Source organism: Hylobates moloch, unplaced genomic scaffold (genome assembly GCF_009828535.3).
Source record: "Hylobates moloch isolate HMO894 unplaced genomic scaffold, HMol_V3 SCAFFOLD_1, whole genome shotgun sequence".
Classification (NCBI taxonomy): domain Eukaryota; kingdom Metazoa; phylum Chordata; class Mammalia; order Primates; family Hylobatidae; genus Hylobates; species Hylobates moloch.
Genome location: NW_026652276.1, coordinates 231,718,871 through 231,745,501, shown reverse-complemented (window position 1 = coordinate 231,745,501; position 26,631 = coordinate 231,718,871). Strand labels below are relative to the sequence as shown.

General features: G+C 56.5%; 1 protein-coding gene across 7 annotated transcripts in view; it reads left to right on the top strand.

Moving 5' to 3' along the window:
• Nucleotides 1-26,419, top strand: part of WDR86 (WD repeat domain 86) — a 29,027-nt gene extending 2,608 nt beyond the window's left edge. For 4 of the 7 annotated variants that reach the window (XM_032762247.2, XM_032762246.2, XM_058428118.1 and 1 more), the window contains exons 2-6: nt 7,053-7,194; nt 11,115-11,535; nt 22,252-22,387; nt 25,493-25,596; nt 25,743-26,419. In XM_032762247.2, coding sequence (XP_032618138.1) covers nt 7,053-7,194; nt 11,115-11,535; nt 22,252-22,387; nt 25,493-25,596; nt 25,743-25,907 — 968 coding nt within the window. In that variant the 3' untranslated portion in view covers nt 25,908-26,419. The other 3 variants (XM_058428143.1, XM_058428129.1, XM_058428131.1) reach the window with 3 other exon arrangements.
• The last annotated feature ends 212 nt before the right edge of the window (nt 26,420-26,631 follow it).

The window sequence follows — 26,631 nt, the reverse complement described above, 5'->3', positions numbered from 1 at the left end:
GCCTGGGTGACAGAGCCAGACTCTGTCCCCCCCCCCCCAAAAAAAAAGAAAAAAAGAAAAAAATAATAAATAGGGTAGATATTTCAAAACCAACAGGGGGCCGGGCGCGGTGGCTCACGCTTGTAATCCCAGCACTTTGGGAGGCCGAGGCGGGCGGATCATGAGGTCAGGAGATCGAGACCACGGTGAAACCCCGTCCCTACTAAAAATACAAAAAATTAGCCGGGCGTGGTGGCGGGCGCCTGTAGTCCCAGCCACTCGGAGAGGCTGAGGCAGGAGAATGGCGTGGACCTGGGAGGCGGAGCTTGCAGTGAGCCGAGATTGCGCCACTGCACTCCAGCCTGGGCGACAGAGCAAGACTCTGTCTCAAAAAAAAAACAAAAAAAAACCCAACAGGGATGACTTTTGGATTACCGGTTACTTGGGAGTTGGTGTGGATAATGGACAGGTGGCCACAAACTAACACACATCCCCTCCAAACAACCACACACACTTATAGGCATTCAAGCAGGCATGGAAAATGTGAGGTCTTTTAGAAATGTTAAGTCCAGTTGGTGTTGTGCTCAAACATAAGACTGTCTTAGGGGTAGAGGGGTGGGTGGTGTTTCAGAAACGCAGATCCCCAGGCCGGGGCTCCAGTGATGCTGTCCTCTGTGAATAGGGCTGTAGAACTGGTATTTCTTGTTGTTGTTGTTGTTGTTGTTTTTTGAGATGGAGTTTCGCTCTTGTTGCCCAGGCTGGAGTGCAGTGGCATGATCTTGGCTCACTGCAACCTCCACCTCCCGGGTTCAAGCGATTCTCCTGCCTTAGCCTCCTGAATAGCTGGGATTATAGGTGCTGGCTGCCACGCCTGGCTAATTTTTTTGTATTTTTATTAGACATGGGGCTTCACCATGTTGGCCAGGCTGGTCTTGAACTCCTGACCTCAGGTGATCCACCCACCTTGGCCTTCCAAAGTGCTGAGACTACAGGTGTGAGCCATTGCGCCCAGCCTAGAATTGGCATTTCTAACAAGCTTTTGGGTAGGTCTTATGCACAGCTGGCCCCGGGAGTTCCCTGTGGCGTGCGGGCTTGGTGGGTGAGGTGCTGCTCCTGGAGGCCCCAGGGAGAGTGAGCTGCAGAACCGGTGTGCGGGGAGCCCCGCCCTGTGGATGCGTTGACTTGTTCATACACGGAATTGCCTTTCAAATGCGGTTGGTGAGCTCACAGTGAAAAAGGCTTCATTGCAATTACTCTGTAAAGAGAAGAATTACTTGCCACGTGCTTATCCCCGACCTCCTCTTTTTCAGGTTTATTCATTGAATATCTCCTTATTTGGGGGCACTTATTGGTTCAATGAGATGAGTGACATTTTCCAAAATGGTGGCGCCTATCCTACCCTGTTCCCGTTGAGTAGGGGACACAGCCTGAAGGTGGCAACTCACTGTGGCTGTCCCACACGCTTCCTCGGCTTCTAACATGAGGGGGCGGGGATTGTTTTTAATTTCCTGGGTACAACCGCACATTCCCATTTGCCGGGAGCCGAAGGCATAGGAGAGTCCCTGTGAAGCCTGGCGGGAGAGCATTGGCCGAGAAGGCTGGGCTGAAGGAGGCCTGCGGCACGCCGGTGACAAGAGCCACAGCAGCCTCACACAGCTTGGGGACAAGTGACCGCTCCCGCCGGAGAAGTCAAGAAAGCCAAGCTGCGTAGGTCTTGGTTCAAAGTGGGGGCGTGCAGATTTGCTACAAGTCTCTGCTGGCCGCGTCAGTGTCCATTTCAGCCACACTGTCGGTGCTTCTGGGGCCAGATGTCACCTGTCTCAGGGTCCCGGCACCGTCGAAACTGGGTTCTACCAGGAGAGTTTAATAAAAGGACACTCTGCAAAATGCAGGTGGAACATAAGGGAACCACAGTGGCCGTGGCTCGGACCAGCAAGGCTGTCACCTCTTCTGGGCCTGAGTCGGGGACGCAGCCACTGCATCCTAGAAACAGCGGAGAGGCTTCCTTCCAGGTTGGATGGCCACAGCCAGCCCGAGGGAGCCCTGCAGGGTCGGAGCTGGGGGAGGGGAACAGATCCTGACCTAGAGTCCGGCTGCGGCTCCCACTTGTCTGAACCCAGGGTGGGCTCCCTCTTATCTAACCCAGTGGGAGTCTTAGATAAGAGTGAGCCCACTGTGGAGTTCATGCAGTGGCGGGGGCAGGGTGGAAAAGGGGGGGATTGGGGAGCAGAGGAAGGCTCCGTCCTGGACAGCAGGCTCAGTGGGGCTTCCCCAACAGGTGAAAATAACCCTTGTGCTACAAGGGCTGGAGCAAACCAGGTCAGCAGTGCCATCCCTGCCCCGTGTGGCCTCCGGGGCGGCTGTCCAGTCCGTTGTCTAAAGCTGGGACACAGGGAAGGGAGACAACGGCTTCCACGCAAGTCTGGGGCACCAGGCCCACTGCAGCCCACCGCTGGCAGAGACCTGCCACCAGCAGGTCCGAAGCTCTGAGCTGCTTTTCCTGCATGGGGTGGGGGGTGAGGGAGCAGTTTGACTTGAAACTTCCAGTGAGTCCTCAGGGTGTGCAGGCGCTACCTTGGCAGAAAACCGTCAGCCTCAGCATGTTCTTTGAACATAATAACTGCATCTTATCTGCATTCTTCATCCCTTCAGAAATATTTATTTTTAGTTTGGCTTTTTTGCTTATTCTGCACAATCCCTGCAGCCCCTGGAGGTGTGATGAGCCCTCCCCCATGCCTTCCCTCTTCTGTCCTGGGGTCCTCGGGGTTGCGGTGGGGGCCGCAGCTCCAGGGGTGGCAGGCCTGGTTCTGCCTCCTCCCCGCTAGGGTGACCCCGCAGGCCTGCGTCAGTGGAGGCCTGTTTCGTGTTCTGTGGAACACGGGGATTGGGGTTGGGGACATGCTGTGTTGGCCTGGCTCTGACCCGTGACTCACTCGGGTGTGTGTTCAGATTTGGGTGAGTGCTTCGAAACCCAGGGGAAGAGGCCTGTCCACAGCAGAGCCCTGAGCGCCATGGGCCTCTGCAGGCTCAGTGCCAGGCTCTGCCACAGGACAGAGGGCAGAGGGCATCAGGGCAGCCTGGCCCGGTTCGGAAATGGAGTTTTTTTTTAACCTTCCTTTCATCATTGCCTGTTTTCTTCAATATTTGTATGCATTTACATTTTTATCAATTTGCCATCATCTGCGTATATGTCCTTTATTCCTTACACACATCATAAAGTGGTCCCTCATTTCAGGTCTTCAGCATCCCTGGCTTCAGGCTTTAGTTCCACCAGGTAGAGATGCCACAGCTCACTAGCCGCCATTGGCTTTTAAGTGCTTTTCTTGGCTTAACATACGACTCACTCCTGCGCTTCACCTTCCTATGGTTGAGATGGGGCGGGAGCAGCTGGGCTTGGCATCAGCCCCACAGGATCCTTAGGCAGGTGCCTGGCACCTGAATGCCCACAGCACACCTTGATTGCCTTTCCATCCTGGGTGTCTCCAGCCTCGATCTCTCTGCTGAGCCCTCCTGGTGGCAGCAGTGAGGGTGGGACGGATCTGTTCCCAGGGAAAGTTTATTGACAATCTTAACATATTTTATAAACCCTCTGGGGTTGGCAAAAATCTAGCCTGTGTTTTGACAAACACATTGCCCTCAATGTTTAAGCCGACATGTATTTTAAGGGAAACAGAATCTGCAGTTTCTTCAAATGTTGACTTAATCCGTACATTGTTTTCTTAGCAGCCTGGTATATGCCCTCCAGGGAGACTGGAAAACTTTTTTGTTAAATTATGTTTCTTAGAACTCAGGAAGTTGTGTTTTTCCAAGAGTAACTGAACTTAAACTCAGGGGGTCGGGGGAAGGGGTGGATGTGAATTGGCTTGAAACTACCCAGGAAATTCTAAATCCCTGTCTACCCAATACCAGCTGTCTAAATGAAATTTTAAAATTCTATCAAAATTCTTAATGTAATAAGTATGTCCCCCAAATGTGTGGATGTTTGAATTCGTCTGTTGTCTCATCTGTAAAATGGCTTTTAGTTCTAACAGTCTTTTGATTTGACTTCCTGGTCCCCGAGTTCCTCAAATGTAGTTGGGCCTTCCTGCCCAACACGTTCTGCACCTGTGGGTTCGTCTAACCACAGATGAAAAACATCAAGGAAAAGAAAAATTCCACAGGCCTCCAAAAAGCAAAATTTGGCTTCGCTGCTCACCGAGTCCTACGTTGAATCCACACAAGTGAAGTGATGTGTAGCCATCGCAGTGGGTGCCATAAGTAACCTAGAGATGAATTGAAGTGTGCGGGAGGATTGCATAGGTTATGGGCAAATACTACGCCACAGGGACCTGAGCGTTGTGGAGTTTGGTATCTGCAGGGGATCCTGGAACTAATCCCTGATGGGTATTGGGGGCAACTGTATATATTGGGGGACAACTGTATACACACCATCTTTACCTGAAGGGCAGGCCCTACTAAGATCAGAGACCCTGAGGGCCCCCAGGGCTGCTAAGCAGTGCCTGAGGCATAAACATTGATCTGGCGGCCGGGGTGATAGTCAAGCTATCTAACTGCACCCATGAGATACAGTCCCAACCAGCTGGTGGGGTAGCTCAGGTGCTGAGACGCCAGACACCCTGGCATGGCCCTCCACTCTTGGCCCTCCATTCTGGCCACATCCCGGCCTCATCAGCCATCTCTACCAATCACTCAGACTCTGGCCTGGAGGCGCCCCATGGAGCCAGTCCCTGCACGCCTGCTCTCCTAGCCTCTGTTCTCCCTACGGGCACCGAGTCACCCTCTTCCCCGTCCCCAGTGCTCAGGCTCCTCTCTGGAGCCCCAGCCAGCTGCTGCCAGTGGGGTGCCGAGCCCTGCCGACCGCACGCTGCCCTTGACTGTCTTCCCTTCTGGGCCTGCAGCTCCCTTGGAGGGCAAGGCTGTGTTTCATTGTCTCTGTGTCTATGTTAGTGTCCTGGGGCTGCTGTGACAAAGGAGCATGCTTGGTGCCTGGAAACAAGTGAAGTTTATTCTTCACAGTGCTGGAACCCAGAGGTCTGAAATTAGCGTCCCTGGGCTGAAAGCAGGGTGTCAGCAGGGTCACATCTAAACCCTGCAGGGAACCGTCGCGGTTCCTGGGCTCTTCCAGCCCTAGTGGCTGCTGGCATTCCTGCACTCATGGCCACATCTATCTCTGCCTTCACCTTCACGGCCTCCTCTTCCGAGTGTACCACATCTCCCTGGCCTCTCTCTTGTAAGGACGTTTGTGGAGATATATATATATATATTTTTTTTTATATATCTGTGAGACAGAGCTTCGCTCTGTCGCCCAGGCTGGAGTGCAGTGGTGCAATCTCAGCTCACTGCAACCTCCGCCTCCTGGGTTCAAGCAGTTCTCTGCCTCAGCCTCCTGAGTAGCTGGGATTACAGGTGCCCACCACCATGCTAATTTTTTGTATTTTTAGTAGAGACGGGGTTTCACCATGTTAGCCAGGCTGATCTTGAACTGCTGACCTTGTGATACACCCTCCTCGGCCTCCCAAAGTGCTGGAATTACAGGCGTGAGCCACTGCGCCTGGCCACTTGCAGTTGTATTTAGGGCCCACCTGGATAATCTAGGATAATCTCCCCAATCAAAGTCCTTAACCTCGTCACATCCACAAAGACCCTTTTCCAAGTAAGGTCACATTGACAGATTCCAGGGATTAGGACCTGCTGTCTTGGGGCTGTCATTCTGCCTACCACAATATCTCTCCCCAGTGTAAGAAAAATAGCGAACATGTGCCATTCCCTCTGCGGCTGCCTCTGTCCTCAGTCTGCGCTACATCCCTCGAGGCAGGCACTGTCCCCATCCCAGGTGAGGAAATGTGGAATGCAAAAGCTGAAAGGTTTGAAAAAGACTAAAAGGAGATGATAAAGAATGAGGAGGAAAGAAGAGGAGGGAGGAAGGCAAGAGTGGAAGCCGAGGAAACAGAGGGTTTAGGGTGCAGGCGAGTGCCCCGGATTGCTCCTGCTGTTGATGGCTGCTGTGAAGCCTCAGTTCTTGTCTTCTTAGTTTAATTGAAACAAAAGACACACAGCCAAGGAGATGCAGCATGGAGCAATGTATTGCACAGGAGGAAGAATACCCTGAAAGTTAGGTGCAGAATAGGCAGGACGCCCCAAGAGGGGAGTCAGGGTGGGCTGCCTGTGAGGATGAGACAGCAAAGACCAGCTGCAGGGAGCATCCCTTTTTAGGAGTCTTACCTGATTATTCATGAGCAGGTGGGGAAGGGGGTTGCTGGGAAGCATGTTCTGGGTGCTCATGCACAGTGGCTGTGCATCCCTGTTCATACGTCACATGTCTCACTGGCATCTTAAATCTCCATCCAGGGCTGTGTTTTTTTACTATTGTAATGAGCAAAGGGTCACTCTGAGGACCAGTAAAAAATCAAAGTGCACGTGCTTTCTACAGGGGGACGTCCCTAGTGAAGATAGCTTTGCTTGAATGAGCTTGCCTGCAGTGCGAATGCTGGGGCTTGTTGTGTTGACGGCGCAGTCGCCATGGTTGCTGCATCCTGAGGACAGGGTTACTTCCCTGACTATCTGTCGTGCCTCACTGGTACCCCGTGCTTTCTGAGAATCACTCGGACTGAAGTCATTCTTTAAAAAGGATGAGTTGAGGGCTGGGCGCAGTGGCTCACGCCTGTAATCCCAGCACTTTGGGAGGCTGAGGCAGGCAGATCACTTGAGGTCAGGAGTTCGAGACCAGCCTGGCCAACATGGCAAAACCCCATCTCTACTAAAAATACAAAGAATTAGCCAGGTATAGTGGTAGGCGCCTGTAATCCCAGCTACTCAGGAGCCTGAGGCAGGAGAATCACTTGAACCCAGGAGGTAGAGGTTGCAGTGAGCCCAGATCGCGCCACTGTACTCCAGCCTTGTGACAGAGTGAGACTGTCTCAAAACAAAACAAAACTAAACTAATGCTAATTGACTCCAGCTTGTCTCAAACACTCCCTACATTCTGCTTTCTTCCCTTTTCAAACATTGTTCCCTGAAGAAAAGCAGGATCTGGCATCCCCAGTACGCTCACATATCCCCTCCCTCATCTGCAGGACACGAAAGCTATGTGACCTTCTGCCAGCTGGAGGATGAGGCCGCCTTCACATGCAGTGCCGACTGCACCATCAGGAGGTGGGACGTGCTGACCGGGCAGTGTCTGCAGGTGTACCGAGGACACACATCCATTGTGAACAGGTCAGCCTGGCTGGGGGCTTGGGCCGGGTCTCACCATAGGCCCCTGGTGGGGCTGAGGGGTCAGAGATATGGGCCCCTGCAGGTGAGGGCCCGCTGCTCTCTGGGGAAGTAAAAACGTGGTCAGCTGGGAGGTGGTCAGTAGCACCCAGCGACGTGGACCCAGGACAGGCAGCGAGCTCAGTGCCCGCAGCTGCTTGTGGGTTAGGGAGGCACTGCCCATCCACTGAACCGAGCCTGATGCTTCCCCCTTGGGGGCATAGCGGCTCCCCGCTGGGTGCAGGGAAAGGCACCAGAGCCTACAGCTGGTACGGATGGGGACAGATTCCATAGGAAACGGCTTAATTGAGGCCCAGTGGTGGACCAAAGGTTTGCAGGAGGAGGAGCGTGGGGGATTGTTCCGAAGACGGAGTTGAGGATATTTTTAAGCCTCTCCTTTCTTTGTGGCTGTGGAAAATATCCCAGCCCCTCCTTCTGAAGAAGGTTGGAATTGTTCCTTTCTCAATGAATTTGGGTCTGATCCGAGCAATGGAAATTCCTTTGCTGATCAGATCAGTTGGACACTGTTGGAGTCACTTGTGGTGGTCGCCTCGGACTCCCGAGGGAAGCCTCCTGGCGCCTCTGGGCCTGGCAGCTGCACTGGAGGAGGGGCGCTGCCTGGAGGCTGACCCAAGTAAAGACAGGGCTGGCGCAGGCTGGCACGAGGGGGTCCTGAAGGTGGGGCTGGGGGCGCAGACCAGACAGGATGAACCCCGCCAGAGGGCTGCCGCTTGTTGAACTCTGACAGGAACCCCCAGTCCGTGGACCAGTGCATGGGGGGACAGGGAGGCAGTGAGACCCATCAGCCCAGCTCGCTGGAGTCCCAGGTGGCTGCAGCCAGAGCCGATAATCCATAGTCGGTGGGCGGGGAGCTGGGTGACACCCCGAGGAGGAGGCTGAAGGGATGCGGGGACTGTTTAGAATGAATGGCGGGTCTATGCAGACACGAGGTAGGGTGGCCGGCTGGCCCCGGCCTTTCTCAGCTGAAGCAGGTGAGGCCCTGAGACGTGCCCAGGCAGCCCACAGGGTGGTAAAGAAGGGGCTAGAGTGAGAACTCAGGGCTCACAGCTCCACTGGCCTCTTCCCAGCACTCTGACTTCCCTGAGAAAGAAGTTTGCCATGAAAGAAGAGAGTGGGGCTGGGGGAGCGCCCTCCTGTGAGTCAGGCAGAGGCTGCAATGGGCTCAGCAGGGAGAAGGCCTGCCTGCAGTGACCAGTGGGCCCTCAGCTGCCAAACCCACAACTGTCAGATGCTTCTCAAAAGCAAAACTGGAACATTAAAGGTAGAAATCATGCTCGGCCAGATTTACTCTTTCATGTGCACACGCAACTTACACAGACACGTGCACACACACACAACATATATAATACACCATACACACAACTTACACATATACACGTGCATACACAACATACATACACACTCATACAACTTACACATACACACGTGCACACACAAACATACATATACACATACACACAACTTATACACATGTGCACAAACATACATATACACTCATACACAACTTACACATGTGCACACACAACATACATATACACTTATACACAACTTACACATACACATGTGCGAACACACACACAATGTACATATACACCCATACACAACTTACACATACACATGTGCACACATACACACACAACATACATATACACTCATACACAACTTACACGTGCAACTTACACACATACAACATACATATGCACCCATACACACAACTTACACATGTGCACACACACAACATACATATACACTTATACACACAACTTACACATACATGTGCACACACAATGTACATATACACCCATACACACAACTTACACATACACATGTACACACACACAACATACATATACACTCATACACAACTTACGTATGCACATGCAACTTACACACAACATACATATGCACCCATACACACAACTTACACACACATATGCACACACAACACACACATACACACACATAGACACAACTTACACAAGCAACAAAACATACACATACAAAGTACATGCAGGCACACATGCACACACCACACATGCACATATACACATATGCACACATGTATACATATACACATGCACACATGGGCACATGTGCTCACAACATATACAAACACACACACTATTTTGGATTGGTCACAGCTCCAAACCCATAGCTCTCTGTAGATATTTGCATGATTAAGTAACTGTCCTCATAAATCAGTGAGATCCCCGAGGAACTCACTTCCTCCCATGTTTTCAGAGCCAGGTCAGGCCTGTGAGCTTCGGGGTCACCGATCATTCAGTGGCCTGGCGTCCCTGCCTTCTCACACCAGGCAGGACTCAGCCACCCCCTGCATACCCCAAGGCCTCCCGCTACGCCCTTCCTCCCACTATGCCCTTCCTCCCGCTACACCCTTCCTCCTGCTACACCCTTCCTCCTGCTACACCCTTCCTCCTGCTACACCCTTCCTCCTGCTACACCCTCTTCCTCCTGCACTTTGCTGCAGCAGCATCAAGGCATCATTTCCTTTAAAAATACACATAATCCCAGCTACTCGGGAGGCTGAGGCAGGAGAATCGCTTGAACCTAGGAGGCGGAGGTTGCAGTGAGCCGAGATCGTGCCACTGCGCTCCAGCCTGGGTGACAGAGTGAGACTCCGTCTCAAAAAAAAAAAAAAAAAAAAAAAAAATACATGTTTTGTGAAAATCATCCTGTTTGGGTCTCAGGGAAGAAGCCAAGAAAGGGATAGTTGGCATTTGAGTGGAGCCTGTGTTGTGGAGCTGCTTGCAGGAAGTGAGGAATGCTGTTGGGATCCTGCAGAGGCGGGATGCAGTAGGCTTGTCCCCTGAGTGGGTCTCCTGTCCATGCCAGGCTGGCCGGCAAGCCCTTCACGGGAGGGCGGGAGGAGCAGCAGGGCCGGCCATGGTCCTGATTCAGGAGGGTCCCACCCCGGCAGGGATGCACCTTGTTACAGCGCAGCCACAGCCGCACCCCTTGGTGTTCTCCTCTCCTGGGGTGCAGGGCTTCTTAACAAGGGTGTGTGCTCAGACCTTCTGAGGTTCTGTGCAAAGCTCTGCACTAAAGACAAATGTGTGTTTTTCTGGGGAGTTCTTGGCTTTCATGAAAATGAAAATAAGAGTCGTGAATACTGTGTGGGGGCCTTGGTCTCCCATATTGGTCAGTTGCACTGAATGGATGGACTCTCTGGGCTACCCAACCCCCAGTTCCCAGCCATGTGGCTGGAACCCTGTTGAGGCTGTGACCTCAGTTTGCATGAGGATTGCCATGAGAGCTGGCAGCAGAGGCCCCCACTGGCTGCGGCGTGATCCCTGGCTATGCCTCTCACAAGCACCCCTGGGTGCACTATGGTAGTTCCCAGTGTTCTCCAGCTTCTCAGGGCCCTCATCTGAAGTGCCCCGGCCCAGCCACTTGAGCTGGCCCTGTTCCCAGGGTGACCAGCGTGTCCCACTCTGCCCTGGACTTTCTCAGTCTTAGGCTGAAAACCCTGCATCCCCAGAAGCTTTTCAACTCCGGGCAAGCTGGGAGGGCCGTGCTCCCCTACCTCCTCCCCCACCCCCTTCCCGCTGCTCCTGGAGAGCTGCTGAGGGGATGCTGGAGGGATCCCAGCGGACCATCTAAGCTTGGTCCCTGCTACAGGTACACGCCCAGGGGCAGGCAAGGAAGGGTGGGCATGAGGGGAGTCAGGGTGGCTTCCTGGAGGTGGGGGCGATTTGAGCTGGACCTTGGAAGGTGAGTGTGGCAAGCTGGGCAGACACGGAGAGGTTATTTTAGCTGCAGTGCCTAGCATGGCCCGTTGGGAGGCTGTGTGGATTCTGGAACCCGTGCCTTCTGATCCCTGACCCCTTCCCTCTTGCCCCCAGGATCCTGGTTGCCAACAACCAGCTCTTCAGCAGCTCCTACGACCGGACAGCTCGGGTCTGGAGTGTGGACAAGGGGCAGATGTCCCGGGAGTTCCGGGGCCACCGCAACTGCGTGCTGACTCTAGCCTACTCTGCCCCGTGGGACCTCCCCAGCACTCCCTGCGTGGAAGAGGCTGCGGCCGGGGGGCTCCTGGTGACCGGCAGCACAGATGGCACGGCCAAGGTGTGGCAGGTGGCCAGCGGCTGCTGCCACCAGACGCTGCGGGGCCACACGGGCGCAGTGCTTTGCCTAGTGCTAGACACGCCTGGCCACACGGCCTTCACAGGCAGCACCGACGCCACCATCCGTGCCTGGGACATCCTCAGTGGGGAGCAGCTGCGGGTGTTCCGGGAGCACCAGGGCTCCGTCATCTGTCTGGAGGTGAGACTGTCCTGGTCCCCACCCAGCAGCCAGGGGAGCCCAGATCACCCCCTGCACTGCCGCCCTGCCCTGAGTATCTGTGATTCGGCTGCATAACAAAGCGCTGCAGATGGGGGCCTGGCAAGCGCCATGGAGGCCTTGCGGTTCTGGGGCTGGGAATCCAAGGTATGGGGTCCGCGGTACTGGTTTCTGTGAGGCCTCTCCTTAACCTGCAGACGCTGCCTTCTCTCTGTCCTCACGTGTGTGTGTGTGTCCTAATCTCTTCTTAGAAGGATGCCAGTCATACTGGATTAGGGCCCCCCTATGAACTCATTTTAACTCAACTGCCTCTTTAAAGACCCTCTTTCAAAAAGGCCACATTCATAGGTACAGGGGTGGGGTGGGGCTGCGACATGTGAATCTGGGGTGGGCACGACGTAGCCCGTAACACTCAGCTTCTGGATCTGCATGCTGGGCCAGGGCTGGCGCAGATCCTGCCTGCAGGGCGCCTGGAGCGGGTATTGACTGTTTTCCTGGTTTGTCTTTGTGCTGTCCGGGTGAACGCCGGTAGCCTCCTGGGCTCCGTCCTCATGGCCTGGGGACTGGGAAGTGGCCCATCATGCTATAAGCCGACAACCAGGATAGAGGAGGCTCATAGCGCTGTCATGGTGTGGCCATGTGGGACGTGGGGTTGCTGCTCCGTCTCCGTTGCCTCCCCTGGACAAGCCACCCAGACTGGGACTCAGTTTCCTCACATGTACAGGGAGGATTACACCCCTTCTTAAATTCCTAAATCCAAAAAGTTCCAAAAATTGAAAAGTTTTTTCTTAAGCTTGGCACGAAAACTCTTGGTGGCAGAGTCTGGCCTGAAGAGACGTGTGACTGTGTGCGCTTTGATCATCCCAGTGCCTGAGGGTCCTCACACCTTTCCTGCAGATGCAGGAGCGTGTCTGTAAGCCAAAAAATCCTCAAATGCATGGTCCCAAGGTTGTGGATTAGGGATTATGGTGTGAAGTTGCCCCGTCCGTGGGCTTGTGGGGATATGGTGAATCAATGGAAGACGCGTGAACGTGCTGCCAGGCAGCTCTTAGCCGCCGCGACCGAGACCATCCCTGCTGCTGTTGCTTTGAAGGACCTGACAGTGTGCCTGGCTGGAGGACCTGTTGGGTGTGACCCCCCATGCTGGGGTCTAGATGTTCCTGGCTCGGTCTCGGCCAGCCTCTGCCCTGCTCCAGGGCAGATCCGACCCCTGCAGCAAGCAGTTGGGGTGCCTTGCTACCAGCACCTGATGCTCAGCGAAGCCGCAGAAGATGTGAAGGGCAGGCTCCGGGCGACAGGGCTGGAGTCGGGGCAGCCCTGAGCAGGCTTCGCTGTGCTCAACCCCATAGGCGAGCCAGGCCAGGGGCCCCATTTGGGGTTCTCGGGGTAAAGGCGGCCCCGGGGCTCCAAGACCAGGGAGCAGGGAAGGGCTCACATTCGCGTGGAGGGAGGGTCACCCAGGTCCCTGAGATGCTGGGTGGGGCGCGTAAACCCCACGTCTCTAACTCAGGTCCCACCTGAGGACATTGGGACGCGTGAACAAAGAGAAGTAAATCAGCAAATGCAGCGAGATGAGGGGCTTAGGAGGGCAGCTCGTCGTGGAGAACGGGCCCATCTCACAGGGTCTGTCTGCACAGGATTCCCCTGGCCTCAGCTCCACCTCTGGTGATAAGAATGTTTCTGTTTCTTGGCTGGGTGCGGTGGCTCACGCTTGTAATCCCAGCACTTTGGGAGGCCGAGGCGGGCAGATCACGAGGTCAGGAGATCGAGACCACAGTGAAACCCCGTCTCTACTAAAAATACAAAAAATTAGCCGGGCGTGATGGCGGGCGCCTGTAGTCCCAGCTACTCGGAGAGGCTGAGGCAGGAGAATGGCGTGAACCCGGGAGGCGGAGCTTGCAGTGAACCGAGATTGCGCCACTGCACTCCAGCCTGGGTGACAGAGCGAGACTCTGTCTCAAAAAAAAAAAAAAAAAAAAAAAAAAAGAATGTTTCTGTTTCTTGATCTCCTGCTTTCAGGAAAGAAGGGAAGGTCAGGGTGCACTGCTCGCACCTGTTTTTTACGTGCCTTTAACTCGACACCATCCTCATGCTGAGGGGGCGCGTTTTGGGGAGGCGCACTCTGCCACTCTTCACGCTCCCCGGCCCTCCCTCCGTGTCCTTGTCAGATGCTGGTGGTGATAACAGCTCTTCTAGTCTCCCAGGGTTCCCGTGAGAGTCAGCACCAGTGGCCCGAGACTCGTAAAGAGCTGGGGGCATCTGAGGCCTCTTTCCTGCCAGGCAGTTCCGTGGTGGGCAGTGTGGAGTGAGGCTGAGACCCCCCAACCCCGCCGGCTCACATCTGTGCTCTGAGCTTGCCAGGGCAGGGGGTTGGGAGGGGAAGGGATCAGGAGTTCGCTGGGAGGCCTGTCCCACCTGGAGCTGGTGACTCGCCCTCACGTCGCCAGTGAAAGAGAGGAACCAGCGCAGGCATAGAAAGGCCGCTGGCCAGGTGGAGGCAGGTGCTGGACAGGCGGGGGAGAAAAGCAGCACTGCCCTCCCAGGTGACAACTGTCCCCACCCCAGGGGTGGCGGGATTCCCCAGGTTCGCTCCCCAGGGTATTCTATAGGGTCTCAGTGCTGTTATTCCTGGAGAATGGGAACGTAGGATGTCCTGGCAGAGAGTCAGGAAGGCTAAAGGAGAGAGTGCGGGGGGACAGCTCCCACCCCACACACCTGTGCGCACACACAGGCATAGGCGCACACACTCCATATGCACATGCATGATACGCGTGCGTGAACGCATGCCCCACAGGCACACATGCACACACGTGTGAATATACTGCACAGACAAGCCACGCATGTATATGCATGCCCACAAACATACCACGCAGGCACATATGTTGATGGGTATGAAGAGAGAGCGCCTGGGGGGCAGAGGCTCTGGCTGTGGACTGTGCCTTTGTTTTCTTTCCCTTTGAAGCTTAGCCAGCCCCACAAAGCAATATGAATGGGAAGAGGACTGGGGACAGAAGGTGCCCATGGGAACAGCCAGGGACAGCCTGGCCCAGGTGGCCAGTGGGGCTCAGTCCTAGCAGGGGAGTGGGGTGCAGGGAGCCAAGACTGAAGAATGGGGGGCTCTGGAGACAGGCAGAGCTGCCATGAGGGCTGAGACTCCCTAGGAATGCGCTGGTCAGAAGGTTCTGGGAGGTGGAGGTGAGCCTCTCAGGACCATTAGGTCTCGTAAACACGGAAGGCAAGAGAGAGGGCGAGGAAGGACCTAGCAGGCGCCTAGGTAGCAGCCCCGCAGTGTGCAGGTGCACAGCCTGTGACAGGCCTGGGAGATCCCTGGGCGGCCAGTGGCCCCGGAGCCTCAGGTTCTGGTAGTGGCAGGGGCAGAGTTTGCCTCTATTAGACTCGGCCTCCCGACCTGGGAGCCAGGCCCGTGGCATGAGGGAGTGAATGGGCGGCGCTCCGCAGGGGCTCAGAGGCTGCAGGAGGCATGGGCAAGGCCCACTGCCCGGGTAGGGGGCTTCAGGGGTTACATGCTCTCCACATGGGGATGCTCTCACAGTGGGGGACTCCGGGGCGGGGTCCGTTTTACCCCTGTAAACACAAACCCTAAGTTCCAGCATAAGTCCCCTTCAGGGAGGAAGGTTCCTGTTCTCTGATAAGGAGTCAGTGGTGGGTGGGTGGGGGTCAAGGTGTCTGAGAGGCTGGGGGTGTGGGGGGCACATGGAGAGAGGGCCTCGCTGGCCCGCTGGATGGGGGCATGTGGGCAAGAGAGAGGGGACATGGCCCAGGCCTGGGCGCAGGGGAGCATCAGGCTGCAGCATAGGCTGGGGCCCCCGATCAGAGCTGGGGTCTGGGAGGTCCACTCTTGGGGAGCACATGGCTGGCTCGGGCCTGGCTGTTGCGTCTCAGCTGGGCAACTCCTTGCCCCGCCCTGAGTGTCTGAAGGGTCTGGCAGAAGGAAGGCAGCACACGCTTTTGCAGAAAGAGCAGCTGGCACTGAAGGCAGCCAAACGTCTGATGGTTTGGGTCTCTGCTCAGGTAGTCACTAAGGTAACTACCAAGTGACACCCTGCTTCACTAGGAAGACCTGGTGGCTGAGGTAGAAAAAAGGCCCCCATCGCCCAGGACGGTTGGGATGAGGTGTCAGCCTCACGGTGCGTGGGAGGGGCGGGGCCGGGGAGGAGGCTCGCCCCTGTACTTTGAGCTCTAGATTCTCGATAGACGGGAGTTTCTTTTACTTTGTTCCCGCCATCTCCCTAATTGTTCAGCACCTTCTAATCCCTTGGGAAGTCTGTTGGGTGATATTTTGGTGCATCTGAGTGTGTTGTAACATTGCCCACGTTTAAGATTCCCTCTTTCTCCCCTTCACAGGGTGGGGAAGGCACCTTTTCCCACCCTTCCAGATCTGCCTCTTGAAAAGGACTGTCGGGCCCCAGACCCGGTGCACAGAGAAGCAGAATCCAGTCGGCCCCTCAGCCTCGCCCGGGCTCCCAGCTCACCCAGCTGCGTGTGGGGGGGCAAGCGACCCACAGAAGGGACCATCTTGCCTTTCTCTTCCCTTGTATATGATTTCTTTCACCTGACACCACTCAGAAAATTGGAGTTTTGCAGGGGTTAGAAGGCTGCTGCCTTACAAGCCAGGTTTGATTAGGGCAATGGGACATTTCTCACACTGTCCTAAACACAGAGGGGGCCTTCCTAACAGAGATTCAGGGGCAGGGAACCAGGGCAGGAGGCCGGCCTCATGAGCAGATCTGGGAAGCAGGACTTCTGGGTCTGGCGTCCCCTAGCCCTCGCTGGTCCCCGCCCCCACAGGTGGCTACGTCAGTTCTCCCTCCTGCCCTCTGTGGCTTCTCTGACTGAGGGCCATCGCCGCCACAGCCTTCATCAGATGGGCTGGAAGTGCGGTTCACGATCTGCCTTTCTAGAAGGGCCTGATTGGCCCTCTCGGGTCCAGGAAGCACAGGACGGGGACCCACAGGATCAGCTGAGGCCTCCCTTTAAACCATTTTCAGCGTTTACTCAGTGGTGAAGCACGTTCACGTTGTACAAACATCATACCGTGATTTCCAGACTTTTCCATCAGCCCAAATCAGAACTCTGTCCCCATTCAACACTGACTCTGACTCTCCACTGCTCCTCCATTCCCCGGGCACCCGCCCTTCTGCTTTGTGTCTCTGAATTTGATGACTCTGGGTCCTCACGTGAGTGGAGTCGTGCAGGATCTGTCCTTTCCTGTCTGGCTTATTTCATGAGCGTAAGATCTTCAGGGTTCATCTGTGTTTTGGCGTGTGGTGAGATTCCCTCCTTTTTCCGTGGCTGATAAATATTCCCTGGTGTGTGGGTACCGCATTTCGCTTATCCGTCACCTGTTGATAGACACACGGGTTGCTTTCACCTTTCAGCTGTTGTGAACGGGTGGACGGGGTCTGGGTGCATCCTGCCTTCAGTTCTCGGGTATGTGCCTGCCAGTGGGGCTGCGGATGACTTGGTAATTCTCTGTTCAGCTTTTTGAGGAACTGCCAAAGTGAAATGACTCTTAAGGCGCGTGTAGAGGGAAAGGGATGGGAGGTGGGCGCCGTACCATCCCCTCTGCCCGCAGCTGTGCAACTTCCCGAGGCTTCCTGACTGTGGGGGTGGGGGGGCTCCCTTTTCACAATCTGCCAAGTGGGGACACACAATGGCTGCCCCTGGGGTGGCCAGATGGGGTTCTGATGTGGAGGGTGTGCAGTGAGCTTCGGGCTGGGTCTGTTTCACAGGGCGAGCTCTGTCGTCGAGGGCCGGACCGGGGACTTTGCATCTCCTCCCCTCCAGCTCCTCCCCTGCTCCGCAGCCCTGGCCCTGCGAGTGCTCTGTCTCCCTGAGCCCTGACTGTCCCTTGGTTCGTGGCACCGGGGCTGGCCGTTACACCCCATGCGCTCTTGCATTTGGATCCTTTTGGGGCCCCTGCCCCATGGCCTGCCTGAGGCCCTCACTCTGCCTCAGTGCTCTGCTGGGCTGGAGATTGTGCATTCAGCCAGCGTGGCTCACCGGCACCCCCATCCACAAACTGCTCTCAGGAATGCGGCATCCGCACACAGGACTGTGTGGCTTCTCCACCCCAGCCCAGAAACCCTGTGAAGCAGGCGGCATCATTCCTACCTGAGATTGAAGCAGAGACCTGCTTGTTGCTTTTCTCTGCTCTCGGCATGCGGTCGGGGTCACTGACCCGTGGTCTATGACACCTCATCTCCTTCCCCTTCCTCGAAATGAGAGAGGGCCTCATGCTCACCTCCAGGCGTCCTTCTCCTGTGCGTACAGGCCTGGTCGGTGCACTTGAGACCAGGAAGCAAGCTCTTCAAAAGGCCTTCACACGGCCCCTGCCCCGTGCAGGGCGGAGCAGGCAGACTCCTTCCCAGGTGCCCTTGAGAGTCCTGGGCCCCCACAGTGGCTTTGCGAGCCCCATTGTGTGGCCTCTGAAATCCTTTTGCTGAAGAAGCATGTGTGTTTGCAAGTCAAGAGCCAAGGGAGAGAGTGGCTGAGGTTTCCTGGTGGGCCAAGTGTGGGGCGTCTGCTGGGACCCTGAGTGAACTGCCCGGTGATGGTGCGTTTGAGCTGTGGTGTCTGCACCACTCGCATCACACAGGTCAGGCTTCTTTGATTTATGGAGACAAGCTCGTGGGCAGCCTTTCCAGAGGCTGGGGAGGAAAAGTGGAGACCGTGCAGTTTCGCAGAGTCCTGGTCCATTGCTTCTCCTGTAACAAAATACCTTAGACTGGAGGGCCGGGCACGGTGGCTCACACCAGCTATCCCAGCACTTTGGGAGGATGAGGTGGATGGATCGCTTGAGGCCAGAGTTCCCAGACCAGCCTAGGCAACATGGAGAAACATCATCTCAAAAAAGAAAAGAAAAGAAAAGAAAAGGTGCAGAATACCATTGACTGGGTAATTTATAAATAATAGAAATGTATTTCTCACTGTTCCAGAGGCTGGGGAATCCAAGGTCAAGGTGCCAGCACATTCTGTGTCTGGTGGCTGCTGCTCTTGCCACATTCTTCGTCTTGGATGAAGGGACAAACAAGCTCCCTTAAGCCCTTTTATAAAAGGGAACTCACCCCATTTATGAGGCGGGCCCTCATGACCACTTTACTTCCTAATGCTGTCACAGTGGGGGTTAAGTTCCAGCATGAATCTGGGGGGTACCGACGCTCAGACCATAGCTTCATATACCCCGCCTCTGACCATCAGCCTGGGGACCAGGTGGCCACAAAGCATCCTCCCTGCTTCCCCGAAGCCTGCAGCCTGCTCCAAGTTGGCCAAAAGCAGAGGTGAGGTCCTGAGAAACCACCATGCCCAGAGGCTCCTCTGCCTCCCTCGCCTTTTACAGGATTGCATGCAGGGTGGAGCCACTGACCTCGGGGGTCCCAGAAGCCAGGTGGGGACAGAGCCAGGGGCGCACAGGCCTCCTTTGGAGAGGGTCGGGCCAGAGATGGTGTGAGGACCTGCTTCTAAGTGACAAACCCAAGGTCAAAAAGCCAGGGGGCACCCTGTCTGTGGTGGCCCCTGCGCTGCAGGGCAGCCCTCTCCCCTGCTCTTTGAGGAGTCACCCAGGTTCTGGGCTTGACCCGGGGTCCTTGTGAAGGAGCAGAGATAGAGTCTCTGCCCTGTCCCTTCGTGGTTTTACAGGGATGTTTTAAACATTTTAGTTATAAAACATTTCAAATGTAAATTGTAAAAAATAACTAAGACACCTATGCACCCAGTTTTGAAATCAGATAGCAACATTGTGATTTCAAAGAAACGAAGCATTTCAAATCCAGCCAGAGGAAAGAAAGACCTACAGGATCTGGGAGCCCAAGGCGGTGGGGACCAGGTGGGGATCACAGCAAGGATGTTGTGGGGCAGCCTCTGGCTGCAAAAGCCCTGTCGTACCAGTTCATGAGTCCCACCCTGAGGAGCCGGTGGGCAGAGATTGCACCTGCATTTTAGGGATGGGCGGGAGTTACCATGTTCAGACCTTGGCTGTGTGCGGCGCATCAGCCCTCGTGGCCTCCTCCTTAGCAGGAGGTCCTTGTTTCTCATGTTGCACATGAGAGCTTGGAGAAGATGAGTAACTTGGCCACGTCTCACAGCTGCTGAGGGGTGGAGGCAGGATTTGAACCCAAGACTGTGCATCTGTAAGCCCCGTGCCTGTGAGCACCACACCTGTCACCAGGCAGGTGGTGCGTCCCCCGACACTCTTGCTTGGGAGGAGTATCTTGGAGGGTCTGCTGCTCTGGAGCCTGCCAGGCCCTCTGCGGCCTCCTCCCACCCCTGCTGGGCTCCCTTGGAGCCCGGGGAGGTGGAGGCCTGCATCTGTGTCCTCAGCGGCGGAGCCCCGGGCCGGTGCCTCTCCTGCTTCTGCTTGGTTGGATGTCATTGCCAGGAGACTCCTCAGAGCCACCGCGGCTGCAAGGAGCCCTCAGGATCATCCTGCCTTCCCCCTTGGCTCAGGCCTCCCCGGGCCACCCCGCTCTCCCTGTCCTGTCAGGAAACCAGCTAGAGGGAACAGCAAGGCCTCCACAGGCTGAGGACCCTGAGGCTGGGAGTGCCCCCTCGGCCTGTGTGGCTCTGGCTCGTGTTCGGCAGGGTGCTACTGGGAGGGCTAAACACAGTGCTCACAGGCTCTGTGTGGTGAGGGCCGGCTGCCAGGGAGCAAGAGGGGCTTCCCTTTGTCCTCTCCCACCGTGGTCACCCAGCGAGCCTCCCTGGTGCAGGGGCTGAGCAGCGCAGAGGTGTGGGGCTGCGAAACTGGCCAGTCCTTGGGGGTCTCAGTCTCAAACATTCCACCCTTGCCCACTCCTCTTATTAGAGCCCCAGAGGCTCTGTGACTGTCTGGGACGCAGGCACAGGGAGCCTGGCTGGCTCTGGAGCTGACCATGTGTTGGGGAGATGGCCAAGAAGTGCTGCGCTGGTGGTGGTCAGCCCTGCCTCCAGGACGCAGACACGGCGTGAAGAAGGATCCCGGGCTTCCACTTGCCCATGAAGGAAAAGGGAGGATCACAGTACAAGGGCTTTCTGGGCAGGGAGGACTTGCAGGAAACCTGGGAGGAAGGCACGTGCCCAGGGGTCCTGGGGCAGCAGTGTGGACACAGGTGTGTGGAGTGGAAACCAGGAGATAGGGCCAGGGAAGCTGGGCCCTGCAGGGCCTCTGGGCACCAGGCGGGAGGCGTGGTCTTTCTCAGGAAGCGGAGGGGCTGTCGAGGACTGTAAGCAGCTGACTGTGTGCCCGGCAGGCTCAGGGTGGTCCCTTTGTCCTTCCTGCTGGTGCCCGCATTACTGGCAGGAACTGTGCTCCTGGGTGGTACAGACAGCTGAGGTCTGAGTGCAGGAATGTTCTGGAACCCTGCCAAAGCTGACATGGGCAGGTGGGCAGTCACACACATCCCTGTCCTTGGGGAGGGGACCATCCAGTTAGGGAGGCTGCCTAGGCTGGGGCCCACCATAACCCCAACAGGACTTCAGGGCAGGGCGTGAGAGAGGGCAGGTGACTGTCCACAGGAAGCACCCGCAGCCTCTGCCTCCTGGAGGCCACATTGTGCTCCTCCTGGTTCCACTGCCCTCTCTGGCCACAGTGATTGGCCCAAGGCCAGTTAACTCCTTTGACCTGGGCTGTGGCCCGGGTCGTGGAAGCCCTGTCCTCTGGGATTTGAACAGGGAGATAATATGGGGAACCGGCAGTGGAAAGTGGCCCAGAGCGTGGTCGTGAGGGGAAGGTTAGGAGGGACGTGTTCGGGATGCCAGTGGCCAGCGTGGACTGCCTGCCTGCCGGCGGGCCCACTGCCTGCCGACCACAAGAGAAATGCACTGTGTGCCTGACCCGCTTCTGACTCCTGGTTCCTGGGCCCCAGCAGTGGTGGCAGGGGCCTCTCTGGGGCATGAAGCCTGCGCCTGTCTCCTGTGCCATCGCGCCAGATCACTGCAGCTGTGGAGCCTGCCTGCCCGCCCTTGCCTTCTCGTCCGTGACTCTGCTGACCAGAGGTGCTGGCTGGGAATGCTCTTGGCTGGGTGGTGTTTAGTCTAGGGGAATTTACAGAATTATTTTAATAGTCTCCGCACTTCCCTGGGGCTGCTACTCCCATTCATCTTGGCGAGGGCCTCTTCCCTTGTCTCCTGGGCCCTTTCCATGCCTCCTGTGAGACAGCAGCATCAGATGGCTGGGCGAGCCTGTCTCCCGGGCCCCCTTCTCGCTGTGAGCCCCATGAGCAGGGGGAGTAGTGACCCTGTGACAGCCCCCGGCTGTCAGCTCCAGTCTTGGCAGAAGTCTGCCTCACACCCTCGCTCAGGGCTTTCTCTGTCCTGTCTGCCTATCTGAAGCAAAAGCCCCGTGTGAAAGCCCTTCTCTGGAAGCCATCTCCTCAGCCAGCAGGAGTGAGCAGTTAAGTGCCTGTACCCCACACACCCTTGAGGAAGGGGCTGTCCACGTCCTATTCCTCAGGGGAAGCAGCTGAGGGGCAGAGAGCCAGGGACTGGCCCAGGGCAGTGTGGGGCTGGGCGGTAAAAAAAGCCGCCTGCTTCTGGGTGCTGAAGCGGGCAGTCTGGGGGGGCCGGTGGCAGGGCCCTTCAAGGCTCACCCATGGTTTCACCACTGAGACCTGCACATGCCCTTTCCCCCCTTATAGAGGGAGAGGTCTGGGGGGCTTCAGAGCTGCCCCAGCTGCCGACCCTCCCTGCTCCTCCTCGCAGCTGGTGAACCGATTCGTGTACTCTGGCAGCGCGGACAGGACCGTCAAGTGCTGGCTGGCAGACACAGGGGAGTGTGTGCGCACGTTCATGGCCCACAGACGCAACGTGAGCGCCCTCAAGTACCACGCGGGCACCTGTAAGTGACTTGGCCTGGCACGACCTGTGCCACCTCAGCCTGGCTTCTCCTCTCTGCTTCTTTACTTCCTATGGGATTTTCCCTCATTGAGCCTTGGCTGCCAATCATCAGCATCCAATGGCGGTGCTCGTTCCTTCTCCACACACCCGTGCTTCCAGCTGTTTTGCAGAGAAGGTCCAAATAAGAGTTTGGTGGCTCCTCCCAACCTTTCTCCAGGACAGCCTGGGAGTCTGGACTGCTGGGAGGGTCTAGGGTCAAAAGCATGTCCCAAAGGGTGCATCCTAATTCTCCAAGTGAGCCAGTGACTGCCCCTTAATCCTGCCAGCCTCGAGGGCCACATGGCTTTGGCCTCACTTGGCCTTAGGATTTGTCTGCAGAGAAGAGAAAATCCAGGTAGCTGTGGTTCCAATGAGGTGGTGGTTTATTTTCTCTCAGGTAGAAGAATTTCAGAGGCTGGTGGTCCCGGCTGGAATGTGGAATGTGGTGGCTCCACAAAGTCATCAGGCACCCAGCTTTCTTCTGTCACTCTTCTTTGTCATCCTTAGCACACACCTTCTGTCTTTAAAGAAGCCTCATGATTCAAGATAGCTGCTACAGTGCCAGCCATCGTGTCATGTTTTAGGCAGGCAGAGAGAGAGGATGAAGGGCGAAAGGACACGTCTTCTAGCTGAGTTGGTCCTTTAAGATCTTTCCTGGAAGCTTCATCCAAGGGCTTCTACATACCTCTCTGTGACCATTCTGTGTGTAAGAGATAGTGAATCATAAAGTCTTTTATCTGAGGAATTTGCTGCCCAGATGGAATCAGGGTTATTTTGGAAAGAAAGAAGGGCAGAGTGGCATGTTGAGCAGGCAATGAGCTGTCTGTCCTACAGGTCTCAAATTGTCACACACCCGGGCCATTTGGCTCTGCCTCTGGGAGGGAGGAGACGGGATGGGAGAAGAGTCACAGTGGAATATTCAAGTTGACCTCACAGCAAATGTATTGGATGAAGATAGAATGCAGATATCTGAAAATAGATGCTGACATGACCTCAGGATTCAGGTGTCTGACACGGAAAAATTATTTTTCATTTGTTCCTGTGTCCAAGCCTGGAAGTGTGGTTATGGCTCTGTTCCCAAGTCTGGGTCCTCTAATTGAACACGAGGAAGGTTCTACTCTCAAAGGCTCTGGCCAGCAGCTGCCTAGAACACCTCCCCATTCAGCTGCGGCACGGAGCCTGCAGGGAAAGCGAAGCCTGCAGCCCACTGTTGCCCAGCTCGGTTCTTGGTCTTGGCCAGCAAGGATATGGGATGATCAGACTTTGTTTTTGATCCTCTTCCCACCCACGGGGAGCTCAGCAGCCACACTGGGTTTTCCAGGCCACGTCCATTTGTCTGAGTTTGTGGGGGGGAAGGCAGAAAGGGGCTGAAAAGAGACCCAGAAATGAAACTTCCCCTCTGGGGCCATTCACTCTGTAGTTTTAACAAAAAGGCTGGAACAGGCTGGGCACCGTGGCTCATGCCTGTAATCCCAGCACTTTGGGAAGCCAAGGCGGGAGGATCTCTTGAGCTCAGTAGTTCAAGACCAGCCTGAGCAACATAGCAAGACCCTGTCTCTACTTTTTTTTTTTTGAGACAGAGTCTTGCTCTGTGGCCCAGGCCGGAGTGCAATGGCGCAGTCTAGGCTCACTGCAACCTCCACTTCCCAGATTCAAGCGATTCTCCTGCCTCAGCCTCCTGAGTAACTGAGACTACAGGTGTGTGCCACCACACCCAGCTAATTTTTGTATTTTTAGTAGAGACAGGGTTTCACCATGTTGGCCAGGCTGGTCTCAAACCCCTGATCTCATGATCCGCTCCACCAGCTTCAGCTTCCCAAAGTGCTGAGATTACAGGCGTGAGCCACTGTGCCTAGCTGCACCCCCCCGCCCCCAGTTTTTTTTTTTTAAATTAGCTGGGTGTAGTGGTGCATGTCTGTGGTCCCAGCTGCTCAGGAGGCTGAAGCGGGAGGATCATTTGAGCCCAGGAGTTCAAGGTTAACAGTGAGCTATGATGGTACCACTACACTCCAGCCTCGGCAACGGAATGAGACCCTGTCTCCCTGTCTCAAAAAGAAAAAAAAAAAGGCTGGGGAACAAGTACCCACAGAGCACCCTCAGATAGATAGCCCAGCACCCTACCCCAGGTAGTCCTACCCCTTTTCCCCAAGGTCCCTGGCAGGTTTGCGCCATAGCTGCCCACCGTAGTTACCTGCTCATTGACAGACCCCACAGGACTTCCTCCCTCCCTTTCCACCTCCCATTTCCCTGTGAGCGTTTCCTGGGACGCCTGCCAGGTGAACTGTCTGCATCAAGTCCTAGCATCAGGGTCGGCTTTGGAGAGCCCAGCCTAGGCCAAGTGAGTTCTTCTGGTCCACATCCTCAGTGTGGCCTCCTGACTAGCAGCAGCATCACTTAAAACTGGTTAGAAATGCAGATTCTCAGGCCCCGCCTGCTAAATCAGATTCTGGGATGCGGCTCCACGATCTGTGGCTAAGACCTTCAAGTGACAGATGCAGGTTGCCTTTGGAAAACGTTTGGACTAAATTCTTAGGAGAAACCCCAGGGAGAGGCAGCCACCTGGGGGAGGAGACAGACTGAGGTCGGAGGCTCGCCGGCGCTAGGGGTCCCGGGGGTGCGTGATCATGAACCCCAGAGGGCTGGGCTTTGATTTGAGTGCCGATCCATTAATGAGGACAGGAGGATAAGGCTGCCGACGTAGCGGAAGGTGGGGGGGGACGCGACTCGAGGACCTGACGATTATCCCCAGGCAGGGGCCTCCCAACCAGGCACGGAAACCAACTTCACCAAACCGCGGAGTGGGGACTGGGCCCGGGCGGTTTTCAGCAGGGGCAGGGGCAGGGCCAGCTGGCGCGCAGGCATCTGCGGGGTGGAGCAGAATAACCGCGGCGACCCCTGTTTTCTGGAGGGGCGCTCTCCACTTCCCATATGAGCCTCAGGATACCCCCGTGGGGCAGAGTCTCGGAGACGCCCCAGGTCACGCTCTCGCCGCCCCATCCCTGCCTGCGGGGGGCCGGGCAGGGAGGGAGGGAAGGAGGGAGGCCCAGCGCACGCTGTGTGTCCACAGTGTTCACGGGCAGCGGGGACGCTTGCGCCCGGGCCTTCGACGCGCAGTCTGGAGAGCTGCAGAGGGTGTTCCGGGGCCACACATTCATCATCAACTGCATCCAGGTAGGTCCCTCCGCCCTTCTCGGGGCCGCCGCCCGTGGGAGGGAAGGTGCCCCGCCCCGATCCATCCACACGGGCAGCCGCGTCCCGCGTTCCCCCCCCCCCCCCGCCTACCGCCTCGCCGGTAACGCCCGCCCCTGCACCCGCAGGTGCACGGCCAGGTGCTCTACACCGCCTCCCACGACGGCGCCCTGCGCCTCTGGGACGTGCGCGGGCTCCGAGGTGCCCCGCGGCCCCCTCCGCCCACGCGCAGCCTCTCGCGCCTCTTCAGCAACAAGGTGGGCTGCGCCACCGCGCCCCTGCAGCCGGCCTGATCCCGCGGGGCCCCTGCAGACGCCAGCCCAGACGCCCAGCGGCTCCCAGAGCGCCCCGCCCTGCTACCCGCGGTGGTGGCGCCCGATGGCCGGGGAGGAGCGAGGAAGCCCGGGCGGGAGGAGAGCCTGGCGCAGGCGTCTGGTTTTTCTTTGGTGGCCAGCAGGCGCTGGGAGCGGGAGTGCTCACCCTGGGGACCGCCCCCTTTTCGCTTTTAGGGTGGCTCCTGTTCTCCCTCCCCATCCCTGACCTGGCGAAAGGCCTAGTCCCGGGGACCCTCCCACCTCAGGGGCTGCAGGCGGACTGCCCCAGCTCCCCCAGCCCCACAAACCTGGGCCTTTCCTGCTGAGAGGAAGTGACTTTTTACAGAAGCCACTGAACCTGGTTATTTTGGCAAATCGTCCGTCTCGAGGGCCTTGGGGGGAACTGAAATACACAGCCTGAAAGTTAAAAGTGCTCCTGTGTCCTCTTTTTGTTTTGCAAACTGAGTCTCAGCTTCTTTTTGGAGCTTGGGATTCCAGGAACCCAGGGCGGCGGGTCTCCTGCCCCTCTGCCTCTCACAACCAGCCTGGACAGCCTTGGGGGTGACTTGTGGGTGAGATGCGGGGCTGCCGCCAGTGTCACTGGTGCAGGGGGTGGATGTGGAAGAGGCCAGGGAGCAAGGGGGGAGCTCTTTAGCCTGTGCAGGTGACAGCGGGGACCCTGCTTGGGAGCTCCCGTCATTGT